We start from the raw sequence: 24,863 nt of genomic DNA, 5'->3' as shown, positions 1-24,863 counted from the left end.
AGGAATTCAGAAAAAATATAAGTTTTGACCGAAAGTGTTGCCAAGTAAATTATTTTTGTATTCAAAAACTAAATTTACATTTTCCGGAAAATGCAGCCATTTTTATTTTAAATTTGATAATTTCATCGTGTTCCTTGGAAAATTTCACATAAGTAACGAATATCATCCCGAGGTATAACATTTTTACGAAAAAAGTTGTTAACTTAGTAACTATTTTTTTTTTACAATTTATAGACGTAAGACACCCGCAAAATAGTGATAGGTGAATTTTAAAGAAAATAAACCAAGGAATCCAAATAAAATTTAATTTTCGATCGAAAGTGTTGCCAGATAGATTATTTTTGTATTTTAAAACTAAGTTTGCATATTTCGGCAAATGCAGCTAATTTTATTTTAAATTTGAAGGTTTCAACGTATTTCTTGTAAAATATTACGTTAGTAGCACTTACCACTTCGGGGTAATATGAGCCAATCTCGAGATATAGCATTTTTACGAATATAGTTTTGAATTTCGTAATAAATTTTTCGTAAAAATGCTATATCTCGAGATTGGCTCATATTACCACGGGGTGGTAAGTGCGGCTTACGTGAAATTTTTCGAGAAATACAATGAAACCATCAAATTTAAAATAAAATTAGCTGCATTAGCCGAAAAATGAATATTTTATTTTAAAATACAAAAATAATCTATCTGGCAACACTTCTGGTCAAAACCCAATATTTTTTCTGGATTCCTTGGTTTATTTTCTTCCAAATTTACCTATCACTATTTTTCGGGTGTCTTACGTCTATAAATTGTAAAATAATTACGAAATTTACAACTATTTTCGTAAAAATGTTATATCTTGAGATTGGATCATATTACCTAGGGATGATAGTTGCTTCTTACGTGAAATTTTTCAAGGAACACGATGATATTATCAAATGTGAATTAAAAATGGCTGCATTTGCCGAAAAATGTAAATTTAGTTTCCAAATACAAAAATAATTTATTTGGCAACACTTCTGGTCAAAACTTATAGTTTTTCTGGATTCCTTGGTTTATTTCCTTCAAAAACCATCTATCAGTATTTTTCGGACATCTAACGTCTATGAGTTGTAAGAAAAAGGAAAAAAGAGATTTTTGACAAAAATTGCGTGACTTTGCAATAAAGAGAGGGTCCTACAGAGCGGGGGGTAATCCAATCGACACAAAAATGGGGATTTTTCCAAAGAGACGGTAGATGAATAATTCACCCATCTTTGAGCAAAATCTGTGATAGTCGTGTGCAAGTGGCATGTACACTTCGTAAACAAAACATTTCGTTCTGAGCTCGAAATGCTTGGAAATATTTAAAAAAAAAATTCTAAGTAGTGGGTAGTGCAATAAATATTGCAAAATTCTCAGTTGTGATTCCAATTTACACATCGAAAAATCTCATAGAATTTCTCTTGTTGTAATTTTTAACATGAATAACGGCTTTTAAACTATCAACGGTTCAATTTGGTTTCTCCAGTTATTGTTTTATTTTTGGACAATATATTTTCAAATCCATTAATAATCAATTTTGATTATCAATCTTTTAGATTTTGATAAGAGAAGTACAAGATTACTTGTTACATAGGTTGCGGCTAAGAATTTTTTTTTCATATATAAGAAAAAAAATTTGTATATGATAACTTGCTGAAGGTAATACGTAAAATAATCATCTGATATTGTCTTCTGCAAATTGTGCACGTTAAAAACAAATCGATTCTTCCCAACACCGTTACACTTTTTGCCAGCAGTGAAGTTAATGCCCCTATTACAGACGACAAGGCGAGCGACGAGTTACTCGTCTGACCAATTTTGGTATTTAAGACAGCGAGTCGACTGGATTTTGGACGAGTAGTTCGTCTGTCACTCAGCTGTCACCAGTCAAATTTCACTCGCGTTCCCTAATACAACATTTTGCTCACCTCGTCTTCTGTAAGAAGGGTCTAAATTTCATACTTCTCCTCTAAATTAATGAATATTTTAAAAATGAGCATTTTACAACTCTTCATAAACGTTTCTGCCCGGAATGGATTCTTTCTCAGAAAAACATTTAATGATCTACAATTTTGTTTTGATTTGATTTGTTCGCATAAAACAATATTTTTTTTTTTTGGAAATAATCTTGTCAATATTTGAATGCGTTACGTATAAAGAGTTGGCTTTTGAGGTTATGAATGCTGATGAATGTTAGCAAATCAAATTAAAAAATTAAAATTGCGTTTTGGGATGGCGATGCGCCGTAGTGTTTTATCCCGGGCAGGCAAGGATAACAAAATCATAACTCATCAACAGGCCCGGATTTGAGGGGGGGCAAAGGGGGCAAATGCCCAGGGCCTCCCGATTCAAGGGGCCCCCCTAGTCCTTCGGCGACCTTTTTTTTTTGCTCGTCACCTTCCAGAACGTTACCTCTAAATGTTTTTAGAAAAGAGGGCCTCACAAACAAATTTGCCCCGGGCCCCACACCGTTTAAATCCGGCCCTGCTCATCAATAACATATTTAGTTATGAGGACTTATCGTGTTATTCGAAAGATATTCACGTTCCAAACGAGTATATGAAAATATCATAAAATTTTGATATCATATCTCGCTATGCCTTCAATGAGATATTTGAGTTGATTTTAAAATATCTCATCAAAAGTAAGTTTTTAAGTAAAAATTGTTCGTTATTGATTATTAATAATGTATCAGTTATGCATTTAGTGTTCAATAAGTTGAAAATAACTGAATCGGTCATTTTCGTGATTTTTAATGCAAATTATTGATTTGTTATTGAAATACCAAGCTTTGTTATTCATATAGTCTTGGAGGAACGATATTTTGGTATTATTTTTTGTTATTTTACCAACTATGTAAACCATATTAAGATCAAATTGAGGTGTATTTCCAATATCTGGTTGTGATATTATGATGATATTTTCTCCTGCTCGGGATATATTTTCAGAGCAGTTGTGATGAAAGGTAAAAAATGAAAAATGAAAAGTGACAACACAATGAAGACCACGTGCTCCGGTCTTTAGCCTTTCTGCCACTTTTCTACGCGTCTTTCATGATTTTTTCAACTTACCTCCCATCCTCTTGACGACCACGTGGCTTAGTAACGACCCGTTAGCAAATCGAGAGAAAAAAAAATGCCATCTTTCACTGAGCAGCATTTGAATGCTGGTGGAAAGTGAACCTAAACAGCGATAGCCATTGAGCAAACAGCCATGACTGGGGAATGCTTTTTAACCCCTACCGTTTGAGCAATCGGTCAACTGGGTCACACTGCAGCCGGGCAGCACCTTCGGGCATCATCGCTTGCCGGTTGACTGGACGGAGAAGATCAATACCAACCCCTTTGTAGTTTCATAGTTTTATCCATAGAATAACATAGCAAACATCAACAATCAATCAACATAAAGGATATGAACGTCACGGGCGGTGTTGATGATGGTAATGGTGACGATGGTGGAGTAATAAAACGAGCACCAATCGGTAATGACGATCGTGTTCCCCTCGCCCGTGTGGGAGCGATAGACAGGACCAGTAGTGCCATCGGGGTTCAGCTTACCCCCATTCTCTTAAAGTAGCGTGGGAAAATGAGGATTTCACACCCACTCCGTTATACGGGTGTCCCCTGGGTGACGCAAGGGTACGATAAACTTAGGGCTTAAGAATCCTCGGTCACCCTAGACGTACTCACCGTACACAACAAAGAATGGGGGATCAACCAACAAAACAAAACATTAAACAATTTCACCATCAGTTGGATTGTAGGGTCGCCCGTGACCGAAATGCAATCAAACACGCATCTCACTCATAGCAGCGTGGGGCATCTGCTGGGGGCATCCTTTGAGGTTCTGTAGCTGGGTTCCACCGGAATCCTGTTGCTGCTGTTGATGGTGGTACTGTTGCTGTTGTTGCTGCTGTTGCTGCTGCTGCTGTTGCATGTGTGAATGTGAGTGATGCTGGTGCGCGTGCTGATGGCCGCTGGAAGGCGGTGGGGGCGGATGTTGCGTCGAGGACGTTGACGTCGAGTGAAGGGGCCGATTCTCCGGCGAACTATTACTACAGGATTGCGGCCTGCCGAGGGTGGACGTGGCCGCGTTCGAGCGCATGTGAACACCGATGGCAGTTCCGTTTGGCGGTAGTTTAATTTGTTGAGCCTCTAGAAGTAATTAGATAATGATAATGTTTGGTTTTCGGTTGGTTCTGTTTAATGGTCGAATAGTTTGGTCAGAGCGATTGAGCTGGCATTGGTTGATTATGGTGGGAATTAGTCCGGATGTGAGTGTGTTTATGAGGATATAACGATCATCCGTTTGCTGTCAGGTGAGCTAATGGAAAGCCCTTAATGCTGGTGGCGGTTGTATCAGTAATAAATCGGTTTTCATCTTGACTGATTATACCGCTAATAGACCTAAACACTACAGCCAAGTTAAGGTGCCCGAGGACAATATTGATTTTCATTGCACTTGAACGAATAGTGTAAACTTTGTTAATTTTGAAACCTAAATTAGAGGTTTTGCCAATATTTGAGAACATAATCAATTGCTTTATTCCAGTGGAAATTTAAATCCAGCAAAGCTCGATTTATGTTGATGACCTATTTAACTGCCAATTAACGGATGATTAAACCTGTCCTCTACTGAAGTGAAGTTCATCTCGATGCCCGAGAGCAAAAATTGACTGAAACGTCAAACACTCGAGCGTTATTTACATAAAGCTTAGCTGTCCCAACTATCCGGCAGTATCGAAAGCGCCCCGAGCAAACGATTAACCGGTTACGGATCCTAATGTCATTAGGGGAAATGTGAGCGTATATCTCTGTGGTACGATAATAGAGGCTGTGAAAAGGAGGAATGGGAGAGCTGTTGGAGGAAATGTAAAGTGTGCTCATGTGTGATCGAGTGGTAAATTGATGGCGTGAAACAATCTTTCGAACTGCAACACTTACCCGTGTTCATGCTGGATGCATTGATGCCGGTATTCCGGGGCAGTGTCATGCACTCGTTCCGGTTGTAGCTCATCGGTATGTGCACCGTGCCCGGTTTGGGCAATGTCATCATACCGGTGCCACCGGTGAAGGTTGAATTTTTGATCGGTATCGTAATGTGTTCGGTGCGCGGCTTGTACGAGGTGTTATTAGCCAGTGGGATTTTTGCATTATTTGTGGTTTGACCCGATGGGACGTTACAGTTTCCTCCGCCATCGCCACCTCCACCGCTACCTCCCCGGCCATCATTACCGGGGGAACCACCCTTCATCACATTTATCTGCATCGAGTTTGAACAGATGTGGGGTGATTTGACGTCACTGGCAAGAATGAGAGCTCCGGTGTCGTGGTTTTCCACGTCTACTATCACGTTAGCGGACTGCGAGTGACCCAGGTGGTAGTGGGCGTGCTTAATCGGATCAAACGGCCCCTGCTGGTGCATCGCACCCCGCTGCTGGTACTGTTTCTGCAAGCTCTTCACCTCCAGTCGCGTTTTATCCCGCTGGTAGTAGACTCCGGCAAAGATCAGAACGTTCAGTATGAGCAAACTGCACCCGATGGCGATGGTGACGCTCAGGGCAGTCGAGTAGGCAGCATATCCGGCCGCCTCCAGTCCGGCGAGGGTGTCCATCGTGGCATTTAGCACCGTAGACGTGGGTTGGGTGTAGGCCGTGTAGTTTCCGACTGGCATGCAGGTGGTCAGCAGTGCCGGCTCCATGGTAGTCATACCAACTGATCGAAATAAAATAATTGGAACGTGAATTTTTATCGACATGTTTGTGGATGTATTCGAAAGAATCAGCTTAATCAAATCAGTGGATCAAAGGGATAGTTTTTCACGGCTGAAAACCACAAGGAACGCATAGTGTCAAAAGGGCGGTGCAAATGTTAAACGTCAATTGTTGTTTGTTGGATTCCAATTTTGAAGAGAGTTTGAGCTTGATAATAAATGACTTTAAATAAATGTTCATAAGAACTTTGATAAGCATAGCCGTCTGTTTTGGCGGTTAAATCCCTCCAGCGAGAGAAAAAAGAGAGATCTAAAATCATTTGTATATATCTAGCACTGCAGACCAACATTTATAATAGCATTAAAATTAAAGTAACACGATGATAGTAATGTTGCCAATTTCTACAAGTTATCGAAAAAAATAATAATAGAAATAATAAAATTACAAACCAAATCGAATTCAGAATTTTTCCTGCGCTATAGAAGCATTTCGAATAAATCAATGATTTTCGAACCGTCGTTCATGTTACGAGGCTGAAAGTTGATATCTAGAAATCGGAATATGATATTCGATGTCATTTTCAATTTCAAAATGATGTATAGGAATCATGGCTATCCGTGGGGAATTCAATTTGGCTAATACTGAAATCAGGGAATCCGTGAAAACTGATAATGTGCCGTTTTGAGTGCTTGCATTGTTACTTCACTAAACAAATCTTGAACACCAATGTCTTAATCGAGATTTTCTCCGGCACTTAGGTGTAATAGTTATGATAATTAGCATTTTTTAATTGTAAACCAGTTGAAAAATGAACCACAAATAAGAAAAGCAGCTCCATACGTTCCACCTTTTTTGCACGTCATGTTATTTTCACAGTTTTGCAGCCTCGCCACAAAATAACTTATTGTATCGTGTTGTGGTATGGGAGGATTCTTCTCGTGGCAGATGGCATCAGATATCGAGAGTACAGCACTCTCAGCCACGCAACAGTTTATAACGCTGTTGTGTGTTGCATATTGCATCTGTGCGGCTGGCGGATAACCAAACTCGTTTGTGCTAACGTTGACTGGTACCATATGTAAGAATGAAGTTAAGTAGAGTAAAACGGCCTGTAAAAATGATATTTCTAAAAATTTGTGGTATTTTTCTACACTAAGAGTACTTCAAAACGCATGGGCACAATATATATCAAAGAGGTGACATGACGAAAAAAAGGCAGGGTTATTCTATTCTTCTCAACATCGCTAGAAAAAATATCTGAATATAGCGTTTTGTAAAGCAAATCAAGAGCTTTAATGTCATGTATAAGCCAAGTGTGTCAAATGGGGTAAAACGGCCCTAGAAGGTTTTTTTTTCAAAAAACCGTTAAAATCAATAAAAACACCATATTTCCTGCAAGACTTGGTAGATTTTGCTGTAAATTTGGATAATCACTCTACCTTACCAGAACTAAATTGGTCGCAGTGACGAAAATACCCAACAAAAAAAACCAAAACTACCTACTTTACTCTACCAGAAGATACGTCATTTGGAGTAAAACGTTCCTTGAAGATTTTTTTTCGAAAAATACCGTCAAAATCACCAAAACTGCAAGAACTAGGGTTGGAATTGACAGATTTACTAAAAAATTGGATTATCATTCTAGTTAGATACGAACTTAAAGATAAGATGACAAAAGTGACAAATAGATTTACATGACGAAAAAAATATTTTTCTTGAAAAATACTTGGTGATTCTCTGGGTGCTATTTTCTCTACAGAAAACAGTCCAGAACCCGAGATTAGCATTTTATAAAACAACTAAAGAACTTTCATTTGATATCAGAACCTGATGCATCATTTGGAAACTCACTAAAAAGGACTAAGGTTTTTCTTGACTTTTTCACAAAGCTTCAAGAAAAGCATCAAACCTGGTAAAAGACATTATCGATAAGACTGCAATATTTTGCGTTTTGCTGAAGCGAATGAAGTCAGTTATTGTTTGAGTTTCATGTTCATCTTTCTAATTTGAATTGAAAATTGAAAATTTTAAATTTATTGGCATTGGTCTTATTTTTTGCTTTTTTCCAGAGTGTTGGCCACAAAATCATGTTAACCTGGTTGCTGTTGTATCAATCAAAATAAATATTCATTTGAAAAAAAAAAACACGACTTCGAACACTTATAATTATCAATTTATTTTCATGATGTTCTTCAACGTTCATCAAAGCACCATCTTCCTTTACGCTTACACTAAGTTTTGCCTATATGAATATTGGAGGAAATCGTGCTAATAATGATTTTATTTGCTCTACCGTCATAATGATAATATCGAAAAAAAATTCTTCAAGGAACGTTTTACACCAAATCGCTTATCTTCTGGTAAAGTAGGTAGCTCTGGTAAGGTAGAGTAATTATTCAAATTTTCAGCAAAATCTATCAAGTCTAGCAAGAAATATATTGCTTTCAGTGATTTTGACGGTTTTTTGAAAAAAACCTTCTAGGGCCATTTTACCCCATTTGGACTACGAGAACTCGACATCGTGAATTTGTCTTTTCTTTATTCTCCAAATTGTGGTTTTATAGACATAATGTCTTTAGAACATATTTAGTACATAAAGAGTCTCAAAGAACAAATCAAATTTGTAATGCGTAGCTCTGCCGTTAGTGGCCCTGCAAAATCTAACTTTTCAGTCTTACACTTTAGAAAAATGGTGTCTCCTGCAAAGATAATATCGTCACAAAAACTTTGCACCAGATTCTTTTCCTCAAATTTTACTTGTTTTGAAGATATATCGTTTCATAACAGATTAATTGTTAAATCCGATTTTTACTATAGCATTGATTGGTGCCTTACCAATGTTCAGCATATATTTGTATATCATCTAAATACACAATTTTGTAGAAGATACAAACAGATAACTTTTACACATACCAAACTATTGCTAAATTATGTAAAAAATATGTTTACTTTTCCGAATTGCAAATCAGGTAATGGATGTACTGGGAAGGAGAAAGGTTTTAATCAATTTTATAGAGTGATTATGATAATAGTGGTCAACACAGGTGCACTCCAAAACCTCATACCGAAAAAAATGACCAGAAAAGTTCACACGTTTCGTTATTGGCTAGGGGCATCGAAACTCATAGGAATGGTTTAATAGCTATAATCTCTCATTTTTTCCGGTTTGAGGTTTTGGAATGCACTTTTTCATTTTGGTGACCAGTGTAATAATTAATCCTATGTAGGTTTCGTTTGTTAGTTTTTGTCTGACTGGGATCTGGAGAAGTATAAAAAATGATTTCAATTTTTTGGCAATAACTCGGTCTTTGTAGAAGTTATCTTTTTCGTGTCTTCTACAAAGCTGTGTGTTTAGTTTAAATAATTTATTTGACGCGGCACGATACATTCAATGCAGGCTTTCGAATATACCAACTCTTTTATCATTTTCGGCTGATGAAATTATATGCTAGAGCGATCAAGTTAGCTGATGGAAATATCGCAATCGTTCGCTGGGGAAAACTGTTTGGTGCTCAATGTCCTACTTGTGCTGTTTCACAGTATTAATTCTAGGTTCGCTATTATATATTTGCTCTTTTTGAACGGAGGTAGGAAGAATCGATCAGAGTAAAGCAGGTATTAGACGAAGCAAATATTTGCTATTTTTGGTACGATTTTTATTTGCACAAAATTAAATCTGTATTGAAAAATAGCAAATATTTGCTTCGTCTTATACCTGCTTAACATCTGATCGATTCTTCCTACCTCCGATTCTTCCTACTGTGCTAACCATGATGCAATGTAATCTGGTTTTGTAATTTCGTGTTGACGGCGTTTCTGATATTTGTTTAGTTTTTACAAGCGAACAAGAAAGAAGAAAATATTTTTGCTCATCATGCACATTTTGATAACTACATAAGTAAGTTCACGTAGATGCGAACATCCTTCAAAATCTCTTTTAACACCGTCAACGCGAAACGTTATAATATCAATCTTTACTAGTAGCTAAGCTATGCCAGCTGCATTATTTAGGCAAAGCAAACGAGATCCTACGAAACCCGAGAGCAAATTCATTCTATAAAGGATTCGTTCGGAACCACAGTTAGATTTTAAATTTTTACTCCGTCGAGAACTGAGTAGCTAAAATCTGTGCTCACTCAATCGGAGATGTGTAAGTTATCGCTTTTTCCGTGGACCATGAATCATAGTGCATTTTTTTGCATTGCGTTTATAAAAGTTCGTGGGTGTGAAAATGGCTACCTTTGATTTTTTTTCTTAAGAGCTGTATCAAATCAAGCAAAACTATGAGCTGCATGCATATGCAACACGTGTTTACTGCCTACTGGTATCAAGAGCAATATTTTTCATCTACACATTTCAACGAAGAGGAGTATTCAGAAGCCTGATTCAATGTTTTACTGAGCCAAATACAGTTCGTATTATTTCTACATTAGCAGGAGAAGGAGGAAGGCACATTTTTTAATTGTCGCGGCAGACTACGAGCTAGTGGGGATTTAAGGTGATAAGCTGTGTGTTTCGATGGTGTTAAAATATATGCTGAACATTATTGTCTTCTGAATGCTAAAGTTTTCAGGTAATTAAAAAAACTAATTTTAAGGGCTAGTTCAAAATGCAACATTATATCTCCAAAGCAAGTGAAGTTAGAGGGCAAAGTTTTTTGTGATAGATAGATGGAAGCAGATGCCACATCAAGAGTATAGTACTCTCAGCCACGCAACAGAAAAACACGCTGCACTGTGTGGCATCCTGCGGCTGAGGGTTTGGAGATAACCAAATTCTGTTCTAATTTTGAAAGGCTGTGATGTCGAGTTATAAATCTTTTCGATGATTTGACGATGATGATTTTGATGATGAGTTGCTGAATGCTGTTTTGACAATTACAGAAAAAGTTATAGACAAAAAACCGATTTTGAGAAGCGGTTTACCATAAAAAACTCTATTTCGTCGTGTCCAACGTACAGATAGGCGATATCAGTATTCAGCAGTTTTTTTGTTCTTTTGAATATTCCCACAATGTTGCTGATAAAAAGCAATCTGGAATATTGATCATTAGAAAAAGTATTTGTTTTATCTAAATGTTAGGTGGATTGATCGAATAACCGAAAAAGCCAAAAGTAAGGCCTTGTTCTATGAAAAAATTTCGATGAATACATTGAGTACATAAAATCAATTTTCACCAGTCAAATCTGAAACGATCACGATTCTCCGAGTTGAGACAACTGTGCACTGTGGGATTTTCAAATAAATCTTTCCACCAATTGTAAATGTCATGTAACATAATTATAATACTTGGAATGTGTAGAAAATATTTTGGAAGTTTTCTCATTAAATGGTCGGCGTGCGACCAGACCGAAACAAGCGCCATTTTTTTTTTAAATTGAGTTTTTAACACCAGTGGACGTTAAAATTGATAATCTATCTTTCATGAAAAAAACGAAATCATTTGAACAGTTTAGAATGGTATTATAACAAAATTTCTCTGCAGCAACTTGCAAGAACATACGGGGTGGTTAAACATTGATGGCGGATTTCTCGAAATAACGTTTTTGGCGCTTGGTTCAATCTGGTCGCACGCCGACCGAATGGTGATTGAAAAATGTGCTTTACAATAAGTATTTCGTCGTTTATTAAAAGTGATATACGAAGATTTTGAAATTTTGACCAGAGATTCAGTACGTCATAACGAATCGAATGGTGTACTCCGATCCTTTTGGTCCATTTTTTTATAATAACGGTCTGTGGAAGCACCGTTAGCTAGTATAGCTTGACACCATAGCAGTGTCTAACACCAGTAACGTCAGCACGAACAGGATTTTCCCCCAGTCGCACATCGGCAATATGCAACACGCAACAGTTGCACTCTTGGTATCTGCTTTTAAACGACACCAGTATTATTTGATCGTCTTCCTGCTAAGCAGCAACACAACATGATACGAGTTATATTGTTGCGTTTGTGACAACTCCATCGGTGTGGTTTCGCTGGCAGTAAACATGAAATTCATTTGGTAAAATCCACATTTCCAAACCTTATTCTCTAGAGATGAGCAGTTTGTTTTTTAAAATATATCAATACATGATGGTTATAGAAAATTTTTCTGTGAAAAACTCTTCTGAAGAACGGAGGGCGCTTTGATGCTTGTAGAAGAATATATTTGCCCCAAACTGAATGAATGTCTCATACACGAAAAGTGCATGGAAGCTAACCTTTTTTTTGTCCCACCTTTATGATATGCACTATAAGAGGGCATATTTTCGTAACACTTTCTACAGCATGCCACCCTACTAAAGTAAGACTATCGTACGTCAAAAAAGTTTTGACATAGAGTCACGTCTTACGAAAACATAGGGGTGCAGACCGGAAACATCCAGAGCGTCCAGAAAATTGTCTTCTTTCATATGCTTAAAACTCAGTTAGGTTTCGACGAACTTTCTTCATTTTTGCAGAAATCTTTCATCAATATGCGGAAGACTGATTCTGTCATACCAACTATTATACTACCAGACTTCCCGTGCACGCGCTTTTTTTTTTCAAGCGACGAGAGAAATCTTTCTCTCGCTCGTAGAATTTCCATGCATGTGCGACGAGACGAGACACGTCACATGCAATTTGCAGGTTGCTCTTTCGCTTCTCTTTCGGTTCGGATTGCGATGCGCAAGGCGATGTTTCATCGCACTACGAACTGAGCGAGACGCCCGTACTGTACATACTTGATACAGCTCGTGCGCTACACCTCGTGAGACTTTCTCGTGTACACAGACTTGCTGTACACGCGCTGAAACGACGAGATGTTTCTTTTCTTTTTTTTCTTCGGTAAGAGACTGCGGCGCACCACACGTTGTCTTATCGCTTTACGAACTGAGCGAGACGCCCGTACTGTACCTTAGTGAAACTGTATATTAGAGAAATGACAAAGCACTCACCGTTGAGGAAACTGTCAACATCAAAACGGGCGAGCTGTATAATTTTGCATTGCCGTTATCCGTTTTGATGTTGACAGTTGCCTTAACGGTGAGTGCCTATGCATCTCTCTGGTGTATAGGCTGCCTACCGTACCTACATACGATATATGCCGTCAGACCCTTCTAAATGGTGTATTAATCGGAAGAATTCATAAAACTATATTACTACGATCAGATTATCACGAACCTTCAGAACCTGATTTGCAATATCTATACACTAAGGTCGCTTTTACGCGTTTTTTTTTACGTGGATTCCGGAATTTACGCGGTATTTTGACGTTGACTAACGTCTATATCGAAGTTAGGCCCCTGAATTTAAAAATCTAGTAATTCAACCAGGGAAAACCAGAGAAAAGTGGTCAGGTTTTGAGCGCTTATTTTGCAGTCATCTATAATCAGGTTTTCGAGGTTTTGGCATCAATCGATCAGAAATTCTTTTACGGTTAAATTTATGTAACAAAAACAAACTATTGTTTGAGATACACTATTGAAAAATTGGTAATTAATATCGATTGTCTAAATCATACCGCGCAGCCAATCACTACCTCTCTTCCCAAGCACAGTCGACACTAACGGATACAATCGATCTGACTTTGTTGTTATTGTTGTTGTCACTTTCTGTTTCCGATGTTTATGCTGCTGCTAGCGGAAAAAACCTTGCAAATATGCATCTTTTTGTTGGTGTTAATTTTACGACAGCGGCCGGCACCCCATCATTCTGATTCCAAAACCGCACCAGTGACATGCGGACGCTAGGTGATAGCAGCTGAAAGGAGGAAATACAAAATAGTACCGGTCATCTCGTGCCGGTTTCACCCGTAATGCTGGTGGCTTTAGTAGTAAATGGCTACTGCAAAACACTTAAATGGCTGGAATTCTGGACGGACTAACCAGGAAACTATAATCGGCAACTGGCACCTTTTGGTGCCTCGAAATTTTGGTACAGAAGCGGCTAATTGAATTTTCTGTTTTACCAAATGCTGCTGCTAGCGGAAAAAAACCTTGCAAAAATGCATGTTTGTGTTGGTGTTAATATTACGACAGCGGCCGGCGCAGCTTTCAAGAAACATTTGTCTCTGCCATTTCATCATCTATGTAGCCCATCCCTCTTTCTATTTATCTGACGAAGCCTTGGTATAAAACGTATCGTTCGAACATTTCACCCCATCAGTTTCATTATTAAACCGTACCGGATACATACGGACGCTCGGTGTTAGCAGCTAAAAGGAGGAAAAACAAAATAGTACCGGTCATCTCGTGCCGGTTTGATCCGTGATGCTGGTGGCTACTGCAAAGTACTAAAATGGCTGGAATTCTGGACGGAAACCAGTAAACAAGAAATCGGCAACTCGCAGTTTTATAATAGAAGCGGTTAGTTGAATTTTATGTTTTACAATTGCTGTTGCTAGCGGAAAAAAAACCTTGCAAAAATGCATGTTCATGTTGATGTTAATTTCACGACAGCGCTAGGTGTTAGCAGCTGAAAGGAGGAAATACAAAATAGTACCGGTCATCTCGTGCCGGTTTCACCCGTTATGCTGGTGGCTTTTAGTAGATTAACCAGAAAACAACAATGTAATCGGCAACTGGCACCTTTTGGTGCCTCTAAATTTTGTTACAGAAGCGGCAAATTGAATTTTCTGTTTTACCAAATGATGCTGCTAGCGGAAAAAACCTTGCAAAAATGCATGTTTGTGTTGGTGTTAATATTATGACAGCGGCCGGCGCAGCTTTCAAGAAACATTTGTCTCTTCCATTCCATAATTTGCGTAGCCCATCCCTCTTTTAATTTATCTGACGAAGCCTTGGTATAAAACGTACCGTTCGAACATTTCACCCCATCAGTTTCATTACTAAACCGTACCGGCTACATACGGACGCTATCTTGAAAGAATTCTGGACGGACTGACCAAAAGCATGGATATATTCGGCACCTGGCCCCTTTTGGTGCCTCGAAATTTTGTTACAGAAGCGGCTAATTGAATTTTCTGTTTTATTACAAAATGCTGCTGCTAGCGGAAAAAACCTTGCAAATATGCATCTTTTTGTTGGTGTTAATTTTACGACAGCGGCCGGCGCCCCATCATTCTGATTCCAAAACCGCACCAGTGACATGCGGACGCTAGGTGATAGCAGCTGAAAGGAGGAAATACAATATAGTACCGGTCATCTCGTGCCGGTTTCACCCGTAATGCTGGTGGCTTTAGTAGTAAATGGCTACTGCAAAACACTTAAATGGCTGGAATTATGGACGGACTAACCAGGAAACTATAATCGGCAACTGGCACCTTTTGGTGCCTCGAAATTTTGGTACAGAAGCGGCTAATTGAATTTTCTGTTTTACCAAATGATGCTGCTAGCGGAAAAAACCTTGCAAAAATGCATGTTTGTGTTAATATTATGACAGCGGCCGGCGCAGCTTTCAAGAAACATTTGTCTCTTCCATTCCATAATTTGCGTAGCCCATCCCTCTTTTAATTTATCTGACGAAGCCTTGGTATAAAACGTACCGTTCGAACATTTCACCCCATCAGTTTCATTACTAAACCGTACCGGCTACATACGGACGCTATCTTGAAAGAATTCTGGACGGACTGACCAAAAGCATGGATATATTCGGCACCTGGCCCCTTTTGGTGCCTCGAAATTTTGTTACAGAAGCGGCTAATTGAATTTTCTGTTTTATTACAAAATGCTGCTGCTAGCGGAAAAAACCTTGCAAATATGCATCTTTTTGTTGGTGTTAATTTTACGACAGCGGCCGGCGCCCCATCATTCTGATTCCAAAACCGCACCAGTGACATGCGGACGCTAGGTGATAGCAGCTGAAAGGAGGAAATACAATATAGTACCGGTCATCTCGTGCCGGTTTCACCCGTAATGCTGGTGGCTTTAGTAGTAAATGGCTACTGCAAAACACTTAAATGGCTGGAATTCTGGACGGACTAACCAGGAAACTATAATCGGCAACTGGCACCTTTTGGTGCCTCTAAATTTTGTTACAGAAGCGGCAAATTGAATTTTCTGTTTTACCAAATGATGCTGCTAGCGGAAAAAACCTTGCAAAAATGCATGTTTGTGTTGGTGTTAATATTATGACAGCGGCCGGCGCAGCTTTCAAGAAACATTTGTCTCTTCCATTCCATAATTTGCGTAGCCCATCCCTCTTTTAATTTATCTGACGAAGCCTTGGTATAAAACGTACCGTTCGAACATTTCACCCCATCAGTTTCATTACTAAACCGTACCGGCTACATACGGACGCTATCTTGAAAGAATTCTGGACGGACTGACCAAAAGCATGGATATATTTGGCACCTGGCCCCTTTTGGTGCCTCGAAATTTTGTTACAGAAGCGGCTAATTGAATTTTCTGTTTTATTACAAAATGCTGCTGCTAGCGGAAAAAACCTTGCAAATATGCATCTTTTTGTTGGTGTTAATTTTACGACAGCGGCCGGCGCCCCATCATTCTGATTCCAAAACCGCACCAGTGACATGCGGACGCTAGGTGATAGCAGCTGAAAGGAGGAAATACAAAATAGTACCGGTCATCTCGTGCCGGTTTCACCCGTAATGCTGGTGGCTTTAGTAGTAAATGGCTACTGCAAAACACTTAAATGGCTGGAATTCTGGACGGACTAACCAGGAAACTATAATCGGCAACTGGCACCTTTTGGTGCCTCGAAATTTTGGTACAGAAGCGGCTAATTGAATTTTCTGTTTTACCAAATAATGCTGCTAGCGGAAAAAACCTTGCAAAAATGCATGTTTGTGTTGGTGTTAATATTATGACAGCGGCCGGCGCAGCTTTCAAGAAACATTTGTCTCTTCCATTCCATAATTTGCGTAGCCCATCCCTCTTTTAATTTATCTGACGAAGCCTTGGTATAAAACGTATCGTTCGAACATTTCACCCCATCAGTTTCATTATTAAACCGTACCGGATACATACGGACGCTCGGAGGAAAAACAAAATAGTACCGGTCATCTCGTGCCGGTTTGATCCGTGATGCTGGTGGCTACTGCAAAGTACTAAAATGGCTGGAATTCTGGACGGAAACCAGTAAACAAGAAATCGGCAACTGGCACCTTTTGGTGCCTCGCAGTTTTATAATAGAAGCAGTTAGTTGAATTTTATGTTTTACAATTGCTGTTGCTAGCGGAAAAAAAACCTTGCAAAAATGCATGTTCATGTTGATGTTAATTTCACGACAGCGCTAGGTGTTAGCAGCTGAAAGGAGGAAATACAAAATAGTACCGGTCATCTCGTGCCGGTTTCACCCGTAATGCTGGTGGCTTTAGTAGTAAATGGCTACTGCAAAACACTTAAATGGCTGGAATTCTGGACGGACTAACCAGGAAACTATAATCGGCAACTGGCACCTTTTGGTGCCTCAAAATTTTGGTACAGAAGCGGCTAATTGAATTTTCTGTTTTACCAAATGCTGCTGCTAGCGGAAAAAAACCTTGCAAAAATGCATGTTTGTGTTGGTGTTAATATTACGACAGCGGCCGGCGCAGCTTTCAAGAAACATTTGTCTCTGCCATTTCATCATCTATGTAGCCCATCCCTCTTTCTATTTATCTGACGAAGCCTTGGTATAAAACGTATCGTTCGAACATTTCACCCCATCAGTTTCATTATTAAACCGTACCGGATACATACGGACGCTCGGAGGAAAAACAAAATAGTACCGGTCATCTCGTGCCGGTTTGATCCGTGATGCTGGTGGCTACTGCAAAGTACTAAAATGGCTGGAATTCTGGACGGAAACCAGTAAACAAGAAATCGGCAACTGGCACCTTTTGGTGCCTCGCAGTTTTATAATAGAAGCGGTTAGTTGAATTTTATGTTTTACAATTGCTGTTGCTAGCGGAAAAAAAACCTTGCAAAAATGCATGTTCATGTTGATGTTAATTTCACGACAGCGCTAGGTGTTAGCAGCTGAAAGGAGGAAAGACAAAATAGTACCGGTCATCTCGTGCCGGTTTCACCCGTTATGCTGGTGGCTGTTAGTAATAAATGGCTACTGCAAAATACTCAAATGGCTGGAATTCTGGACGAGAATAATCGGAAACTGGTACCTTTTGGAGCCACGAAATTTTGTTACAGAAGTTTTGTAAAAGAAGCGTTGCAATTCCCTCTACTATTTGCTTCAAAGGAATATTTTTTTTTTAAGAATACGGTAGTCAACGTCATGCGGTCGTGTCTTGAATACCACCCTCCTACTTTTTTTTTCTTGCGGATTTCGGTTCCTCTTCACTCGGATTGCAGAATTTACGCGGTTTTTTACGCGGCATGTATCCCCCGCATAAAAAGCGACTTTAGTGTACTCAATTCGAAAATTCTATCCAACATCAACATGTACTAGAAAATATAAACAATTTCAATGGTTTTACTATTTTTAACTCCCGGAAAACTTATGTTGTAATTTCAAACCACATTTTTTATCCTTAGAACTACAAAACAGAGTTCTATCATAAGATAGTCAATGACATCTAAACCGACGAAAGGAACACTTCTGTTAACCAACGTAACACTCCGCATCCGGTGCATTTTCGTACCGTTAGCATAATAAGTATAGTAACAAAACGTTCTTAATTCATGTTAACAAAAGTCGGATGAATTAATCATAGAATTTTGAATTGATAAATAAATGAACTAGGTTATATCATTGATAATGCTAACGGTGTTTTGATGCATGCTGCTATAACACCGTAAATGAAAAAAAACATAAAATCCCCTGCCTGTTTCCTTCTGCGCAAAATCAATTTCCTTCTCGCACCATTAGCGCAAAGCAACATGCGAGGCAAGCTCGCGAGACGAGCTCACGAGAATTTGCACGCAAGCTGTCTCAAGTACGCGACGCCCATGCACCGCACTCGTTAAGTTGAGAGACGAGATATCTTCGTGTACGTCGCAATAAAAATTCCCATGCGACGAGACATGGCTCATACGAATGGTAAGTTTTCTCGCTCGCACGCTGCACACAGCACGAAGCGACTGAATGAGAAACGAGACTTGTAGCGCAAAGCACACTGTCTCTTCTTTGTTCGAGCGAGATTTCAGGAAGTCTGTATACTACTGAAAAACATAGACCCTTGAAAAACGCGTAATGCGACCAATCAGAGATGAAAAAAGGCCAAATATCAGACGGAACTCTGAGTCAATCTAAATCGAATTAACCTTTCTTCCCAAGCACAGCTGACAATAAATTGTACAAACGATTATACTTTGTAATCGATTTGTTGTTGCTTTGCTCGCTCGAGTGCACAATGACTTTTAGGAGTCACGTATAAAGGCTAGCATGCAGGAATTAAGTCTGCATTGATTATCTGATCACTGTTGCAAGAGGATGATTTGCTGGGAACAGGATCGACCATCAGTAAGTAGAGCTCCGGCAAATCGCAGCGTAGCAGGCGGCGATTTCAAATAAATCATCAGTTCAATTCAAGTCTAACATAGCTTTAAATCGATTTTCTGATCGATCAAATTTTAAGTTTTCCCATTCTTATTAAACCTATGTGAATCTATTGTGTGCACAATTTGATCAACTTGTATGACTTGCACCCTCATTCTTTCATTGTTTTAGGATATTTTCGATTTCGACTATAAAGGCACATTTTCTTATTACTTCAAATTGATCGTGAGTTTTGATCGTTTGCCATTGAAAACTAACAATTCTCGCAAAACATGTGAAAAGGGCCCATGTGCCATATGTAAACAAGCCACAATTTCACATTTTTTGACAAATACAAGTTCAATCTGCCCATACAAAAAAGATTGGTTGATTAAAAAAAAACTTCTTTTTTTTTATTTTATACAAATCTCATTTGTAGGGATAGATTACGCTTGTATTAATCACAAAATGAGAAAATTTTGCTTGTTTACATATGGCACATAGGCCCTTTTCACATGTTTGGCGAGAATTGTAACATTTTGTGTTGTGTCAGTCTTCATTTCAACTGAAGACATGTTCGAATGGTTTTTGCTGCAATACTCGCTCATTCGATTACAGTCTTCCACAGCGGCGGACCAGCAGAGGAAACCGGCCGGCGGTACGCACTGGTAATGGAAAATCTCCTTTCACAGCGTTAGATTTTGTATCTTCCGTCTGTGTGGGAAGCACCGTCACATACACATGTCTGTGGCACTGCTGAACATGTCCGGACATGTTAGTGATTCTGTCCGGATCTGAAGCGCTTTCAACCATTTGGCTTCTACTAGGTCTTTTAAGTCTTGCTTGTGTTGGTAGCATGTCTTTACTTGTAATATGTGTTATTTGATTGCTTGCATTTTGTGAAAAAATAAGAAAACTAGAATCATCCCAAACACCAATGGCACTTTTTAGCGCCTGAAAATTATATGATTGAAGTAGTTATTATTTATCTGCCACTTGCCAAAACATCAAACAGAATGTCATAATTATTTATCCAATCCTTTAGCTGTCAAAGAATGTGTTGTGTTATATTGATTATTTATTTTAGTGAATTTATGCTTATTACTGGAGAACCACGTATAACCTTCAAAAACAGCGTATTTTCATAACATGCTCAAATTTTTTAAACTTAATTTTGAAATATCTCCAAAAACGAATGTATTCAAGGAGTTATTTCCTAGCTCTATGATTTGAAATTGTTGTTAGAATCAATTTGTTTCATTGGAATTTAATTATTCTTTGAAAAGTTGGAATTAAAAAAACCTTTAAAACTTCATTTTTAAATAAAAATTTGACTTATATTTCAATGGAATTTCAATGGAAAGTTAAACTCTCTTTTGTATCAATTGAGTGTTGATTTTCGAATTTTCCAAACCTTCATTCGAAATACCTTTCAAACGGATGCGTTCAGATTGATAACCTTTTAAATTTAAAATATTCATTTGAATTTTTAAAAATCGCATTTTGACAAATACTGAAATTAAATTTATTTTTAAAGAATTATCTTCAATAAAAATTCATCATGCATTTCTCCATCCCGGAATTCGCAAAAATATATTTGTTATAACTTCAGGTTTTTTTAAAAAAAGTTGCATTTTTATAAAGCATTATTAGTTTTTTGTAATGGTCTAAGACAATTTTTCTGTACAACCATAGGTTTCTTAGCTACAATGCCTTTATTATAACCTATGCCAAAAAGCTTACGTCTTTTTACAAAATTACTCTTGAGTCTGAAAAATGTGTCCATCCGCGGAAACCACTCAGTTTGCTGCAAAGTTTCAGTTGAATCAGAAATGGTAGATTTAATTTTTGAGTATTCCCAGGTCATTTGATATGGTAACGCTCCAATTCAAAGTTTCTCCATTTTTAAAGAACCATTATCGTTCTGATAAATTTTTGAGGTTCCTTTGAAAAATAAAACAAGAATTTTTGTAAATGTTGTACATATTTATCATTTATTTTTGATATTTTATCTCAAGACAGTTTTATTGCAGTGTATATCTTCCTCGGAAGGACAAAACTACTGTCTACTAATTTGTCGTAAACATCACACTAGTCAAACTGACTGTTATGCCTCTGAAAATATGTTTAATCGTTAGTACCTTTTTTACACCAGTCCTTCAATTAAATAAGTCGTGGTTAAAAAATATTAATAGCATCAAATCAACACCGCAAACATAAGGTAGTGTTTTCACAGATGACGTATTAACTACTTCCAATTCTTGTGGCTTTGAAGATTAGGAGTCGGCCATTTTTGGTTCCTACACAGTTGCACCTTAAGGTATGGGAACTTTTTGAGTGGATTCGATGATTTCCTGCTCTTCGGTTATGTCCAGCGTCCGTAAGTTGATGATTAGAGACCGGAGTTTAATTTTCAACGTCATTTTTAAATCCAAGATGGCGACTCGTTGTTGAAGAAGTCTTTATAATTCATATTCTTGGACCCAGGATGATGTCTAGAAACCGTGACTATTCGTGGGGAACTCAGAACATCCGTGAAAATTGACCATATATTCCCTGATAGAGGCTTTCTTTGAGATAGGATGAATAAATACCGACGTCTGACACAAATTCGGAATCCAATATGGCGACTTACGTTTTTTGGAAAACTGGGTAAAATTGAGAAAAATGCTTAAATACCCTCTAATGTTGGTATTTCTGGAACTAACATGACGCCAAGTAACAGCGAATTGATGTATAACACCATTTTTAAATTAAATTCGCAACTTCCAGTTCCAGTAAAGCTGTGCAGAACCAGGCATTCCGGAAGAACAGCCTTTTTACTATCTTCTCAGAATACTTTTTCTGTTGCTGCGTGTTTGCGATAACTACCCGCGCTAGCAGTCGGGGAGAGCATCACAAAAAGATTCGCAAAATGTACTTCGTGTGTTGATTCGGCATTTTTTGAAGGATATTTTTCTTTCTTTTTTTTTGATTTCCTATGACGAATGGCGTGCGACGGCTGTTATAAAAGGCTGTAGGAAAAATAAGCGTAAGGACACAAACTGCTCGCTACTTTACCGACAGCCGTGCAAAACAAAGCGAACTCGGCAATAGAGCAACTGTGTACTGAAGGATGTGTGTATCGCATAACGAATGTTATGTAAACACATGCCATCGTCGACATGGGAATAAGCTGAACGACAACCTGTCTTAGGAAAAGGTTTATATTTTTTTATTCATCGTTCAATACATTTATCAATAAATATGTCTAAGTTGTGTTAAAATCAAATAGTACAAAAATTGATAATCGAAGCTGGTACATGAATATGAGTTGAAATCTCGTAAATACGGCAAATTATAAGGCAGGATTATTTGAATAAAAAAAACGAGAGCACAGTAGAACCTCATCAGTCAGACACAGTCAGGTGTATTTTTCTAATCAGCTCATATCATAATGAAATTTTATGCAACAGCTTATTTTGTATATCTAAAAATCAAATGAGTAAACTGTCAGTGGTAGGACAAGAGTCCTAAATTCTTATTGTAAAAACCCTGTTGAGAAATTCCCCTATTTTTCAATCATGCCTTTTTTAAATTTGTAATTGTAAACAATGTATTCTACTTGAATTAGTAAACTTTGGATGTGATGAAAACATAAATAATGTCTTAAATGAAAATTAAAACGCTTCATAAATTATTAATGAGATCGTTATGTTTCATTTTTTTTTGTCGTGGAGAAAAATTCCGCCAATAAGAGCCCCTTTTCAAATGACGATTCTAGTACCATACAATAGGCGAAGCGCGTATTGTTTTTCCTCAGAAAGGAAAACCTTTGTGATTGTTAGGTAAAAAATCAGATGTACCGTCTTCAAGGCATTTGAATTTCGAGAAACTTGTAAAGAAATAAGTTCGCATCGTAAAACAGTCTTATTAAAATTGAGCACAACCAGAACTTTTCTTTGTTATCTCGGAAAAAATATGGATTGATTTTTTAAGTAAATAAGACAAAATTGCAAGTGGGAATCCCCCTAAAAGAAAAACCCTGCACACGGTTTTGTTATAAAGTAACACTGCTTTGGACAGGTACATATAGCAAAATAATACCACCATATTTAAATGAAACTTTTTTTCTCTGTTAGACAGAAAACCCATTTTTAACCAAACTGGTCGGTTACCCATGTATCGGAAGGAGAACCGAAACTTGGGGCTGAATCGGCTACAAACCGGTACCGCAGCAGACGGATGCAGGAAGTTGGTGAGCAACTTTTCAAAGTTCTGCCAACCGGAAACAAAAACCATCTCCGATTTTTTACTTCTTCTCGAAAGTGTCTGAACCTGAACATAATACGAGCAGCAGCGGAAGAGTTGCAGCAGGGAATGTGTGTATGTGTGTGCTTAGTCTGTACCCCTGGGGATTTCGCATGGTAGAAAAGTTAGAGGAACATGGTTTGGTGGTGCAAGAGATCGACCAACACGTTTAGAACCATTTTCAATTCTTCGGGGGTGGGGGGAGGGGGGTGTTCTAATAGAATGGATGGCGACTGTTTGCATGCCGGTTACTGGTCACCCTGCGTGGGTCGAAAAACACCATCACTTTTTTGGTGTATTTTTAGTTTTCCACTTTGTTGCTTTTCGCACGCCAGCAGCTCTTCCTGTCTGATACGTGGTAACCTCATTGGGAGGGATGTGTGTTTTTTCTCTCTCTTTCCCTGCAGGGATGGTTACTAGTTGCTGTTTACGAAGCAATTTGCTATTGGCTAGTTACATTCAGAACTCGGTTTCTGACCATCCCTCAATACTGCAGGCCAGTTGCGTGTGTGCATGATAAACCGACGAATGAAAAAGCACAGCTTTTCCTGGGTGTACAAAATGTACCAAAGTTCATCCCCCGGAGGCGAAGCTCGGAACGGACTGAAAGCAAAGGATCACGTTTCTCTGCTAGCACCAGTGCCACTAGTTTGGCTACGAGCGGAACATGGAACACAAATAAAAGACTGCCCTGAAACTAGAACAGCGGATGACAATAGAACGTACCGTTACTGTGCAGCGAGTGGCCGAACTGGGGACCATTCATGCCTCTTCGCTTGAGATCCTGCTCCAGGAAGGACAGCCGGGATAAACCATTCGGCTTGACGATTCCCTCGTAGATGTCCAAGTCGTCATGGTTCTTGAACAGATTGTGCCGCGCCACCACGTCCTCCATTCCGGCTTTGTGCAGCTCCGGTATCAGTCGAAGCCAGATCGAAAGCTGGTGGGCCCGGAAGTGATTTTTCATGCGGGGTTTCATGCCTGCAAGTGACGGTTATGACGATGAGAAAGAATGTTTGTGTGTGTTTTTTTTTTCAACGTAAGCTAAAAAGGAGGTTTAACATCTTTTACAGAGCTCAAACTTACCGATTTCTAGGTATTTCTGGTGGACAGGATCATATTCGTCCCAGTTAATACTGCGGAAGCGATTACGCTCTTTGGAGGCCGTTAGGATTGAGTCCTGCCGGTGGTGTTCGTTTGGATTTCTGTGAATAAGCGAATTTGAAATAATCGATTGGTAAGCTGCACTGGTAAGGTTGTTAAAGTGACTAGAATTATGTTGTTTCGCATGACTCTTTTAGAATTCATCTTGAATTTTTGGGTAACTTTTTTATAACACTGGATTTATTTGGATATTTATAAGCGATTTAACTCAAGTGTCTCGATTTAGCTTAAATCTTTATATATTCTGCCACTCTTATTATATATCATATCATATCAAATCATATCAAATCTTATCATATCATATCATATCATATCATATCATA

General features: G+C 38.5%; 1 protein-coding gene across 1 annotated transcript in view; it reads right to left on the bottom strand.

Annotated features, from left to right (window-relative positions):
* Window positions 1-547: 547 nt before the first annotated feature.
* LOC129726827 (neuroligin-4, Y-linked) overlaps window positions 548-24,863 on the bottom strand; it is a 487,905-nt gene continuing 463,589 nt past the window's right edge. The window contains exons 8-11 of the mRNA XM_055683960.1: window positions 24,463-24,581; window positions 24,103-24,357; window positions 4,954-5,724; window positions 548-4,164 (exon numbers count right to left, since the gene is read on the bottom strand). Coding sequence (XP_055539935.1) covers window positions 3,797-4,164; window positions 4,954-5,724; window positions 24,103-24,357; window positions 24,463-24,581 — 1,513 coding nt within the window. The 3' untranslated portion in view covers window positions 548-3,796. The remainder of the gene's footprint in view (window positions 4,165-4,953; window positions 5,725-24,102; window positions 24,358-24,462; window positions 24,582-24,863) is intronic.

This window comes from Wyeomyia smithii, chromosome 3 (assembly GCF_029784165.1).
Source record: "Wyeomyia smithii strain HCP4-BCI-WySm-NY-G18 chromosome 3, ASM2978416v1, whole genome shotgun sequence".
Lineage (NCBI taxonomy): Eukaryota > Metazoa > Arthropoda > Insecta > Diptera > Culicidae > Wyeomyia > Wyeomyia smithii.
This window is presented reverse-complemented; position numbering and strand designations above follow the sequence as displayed.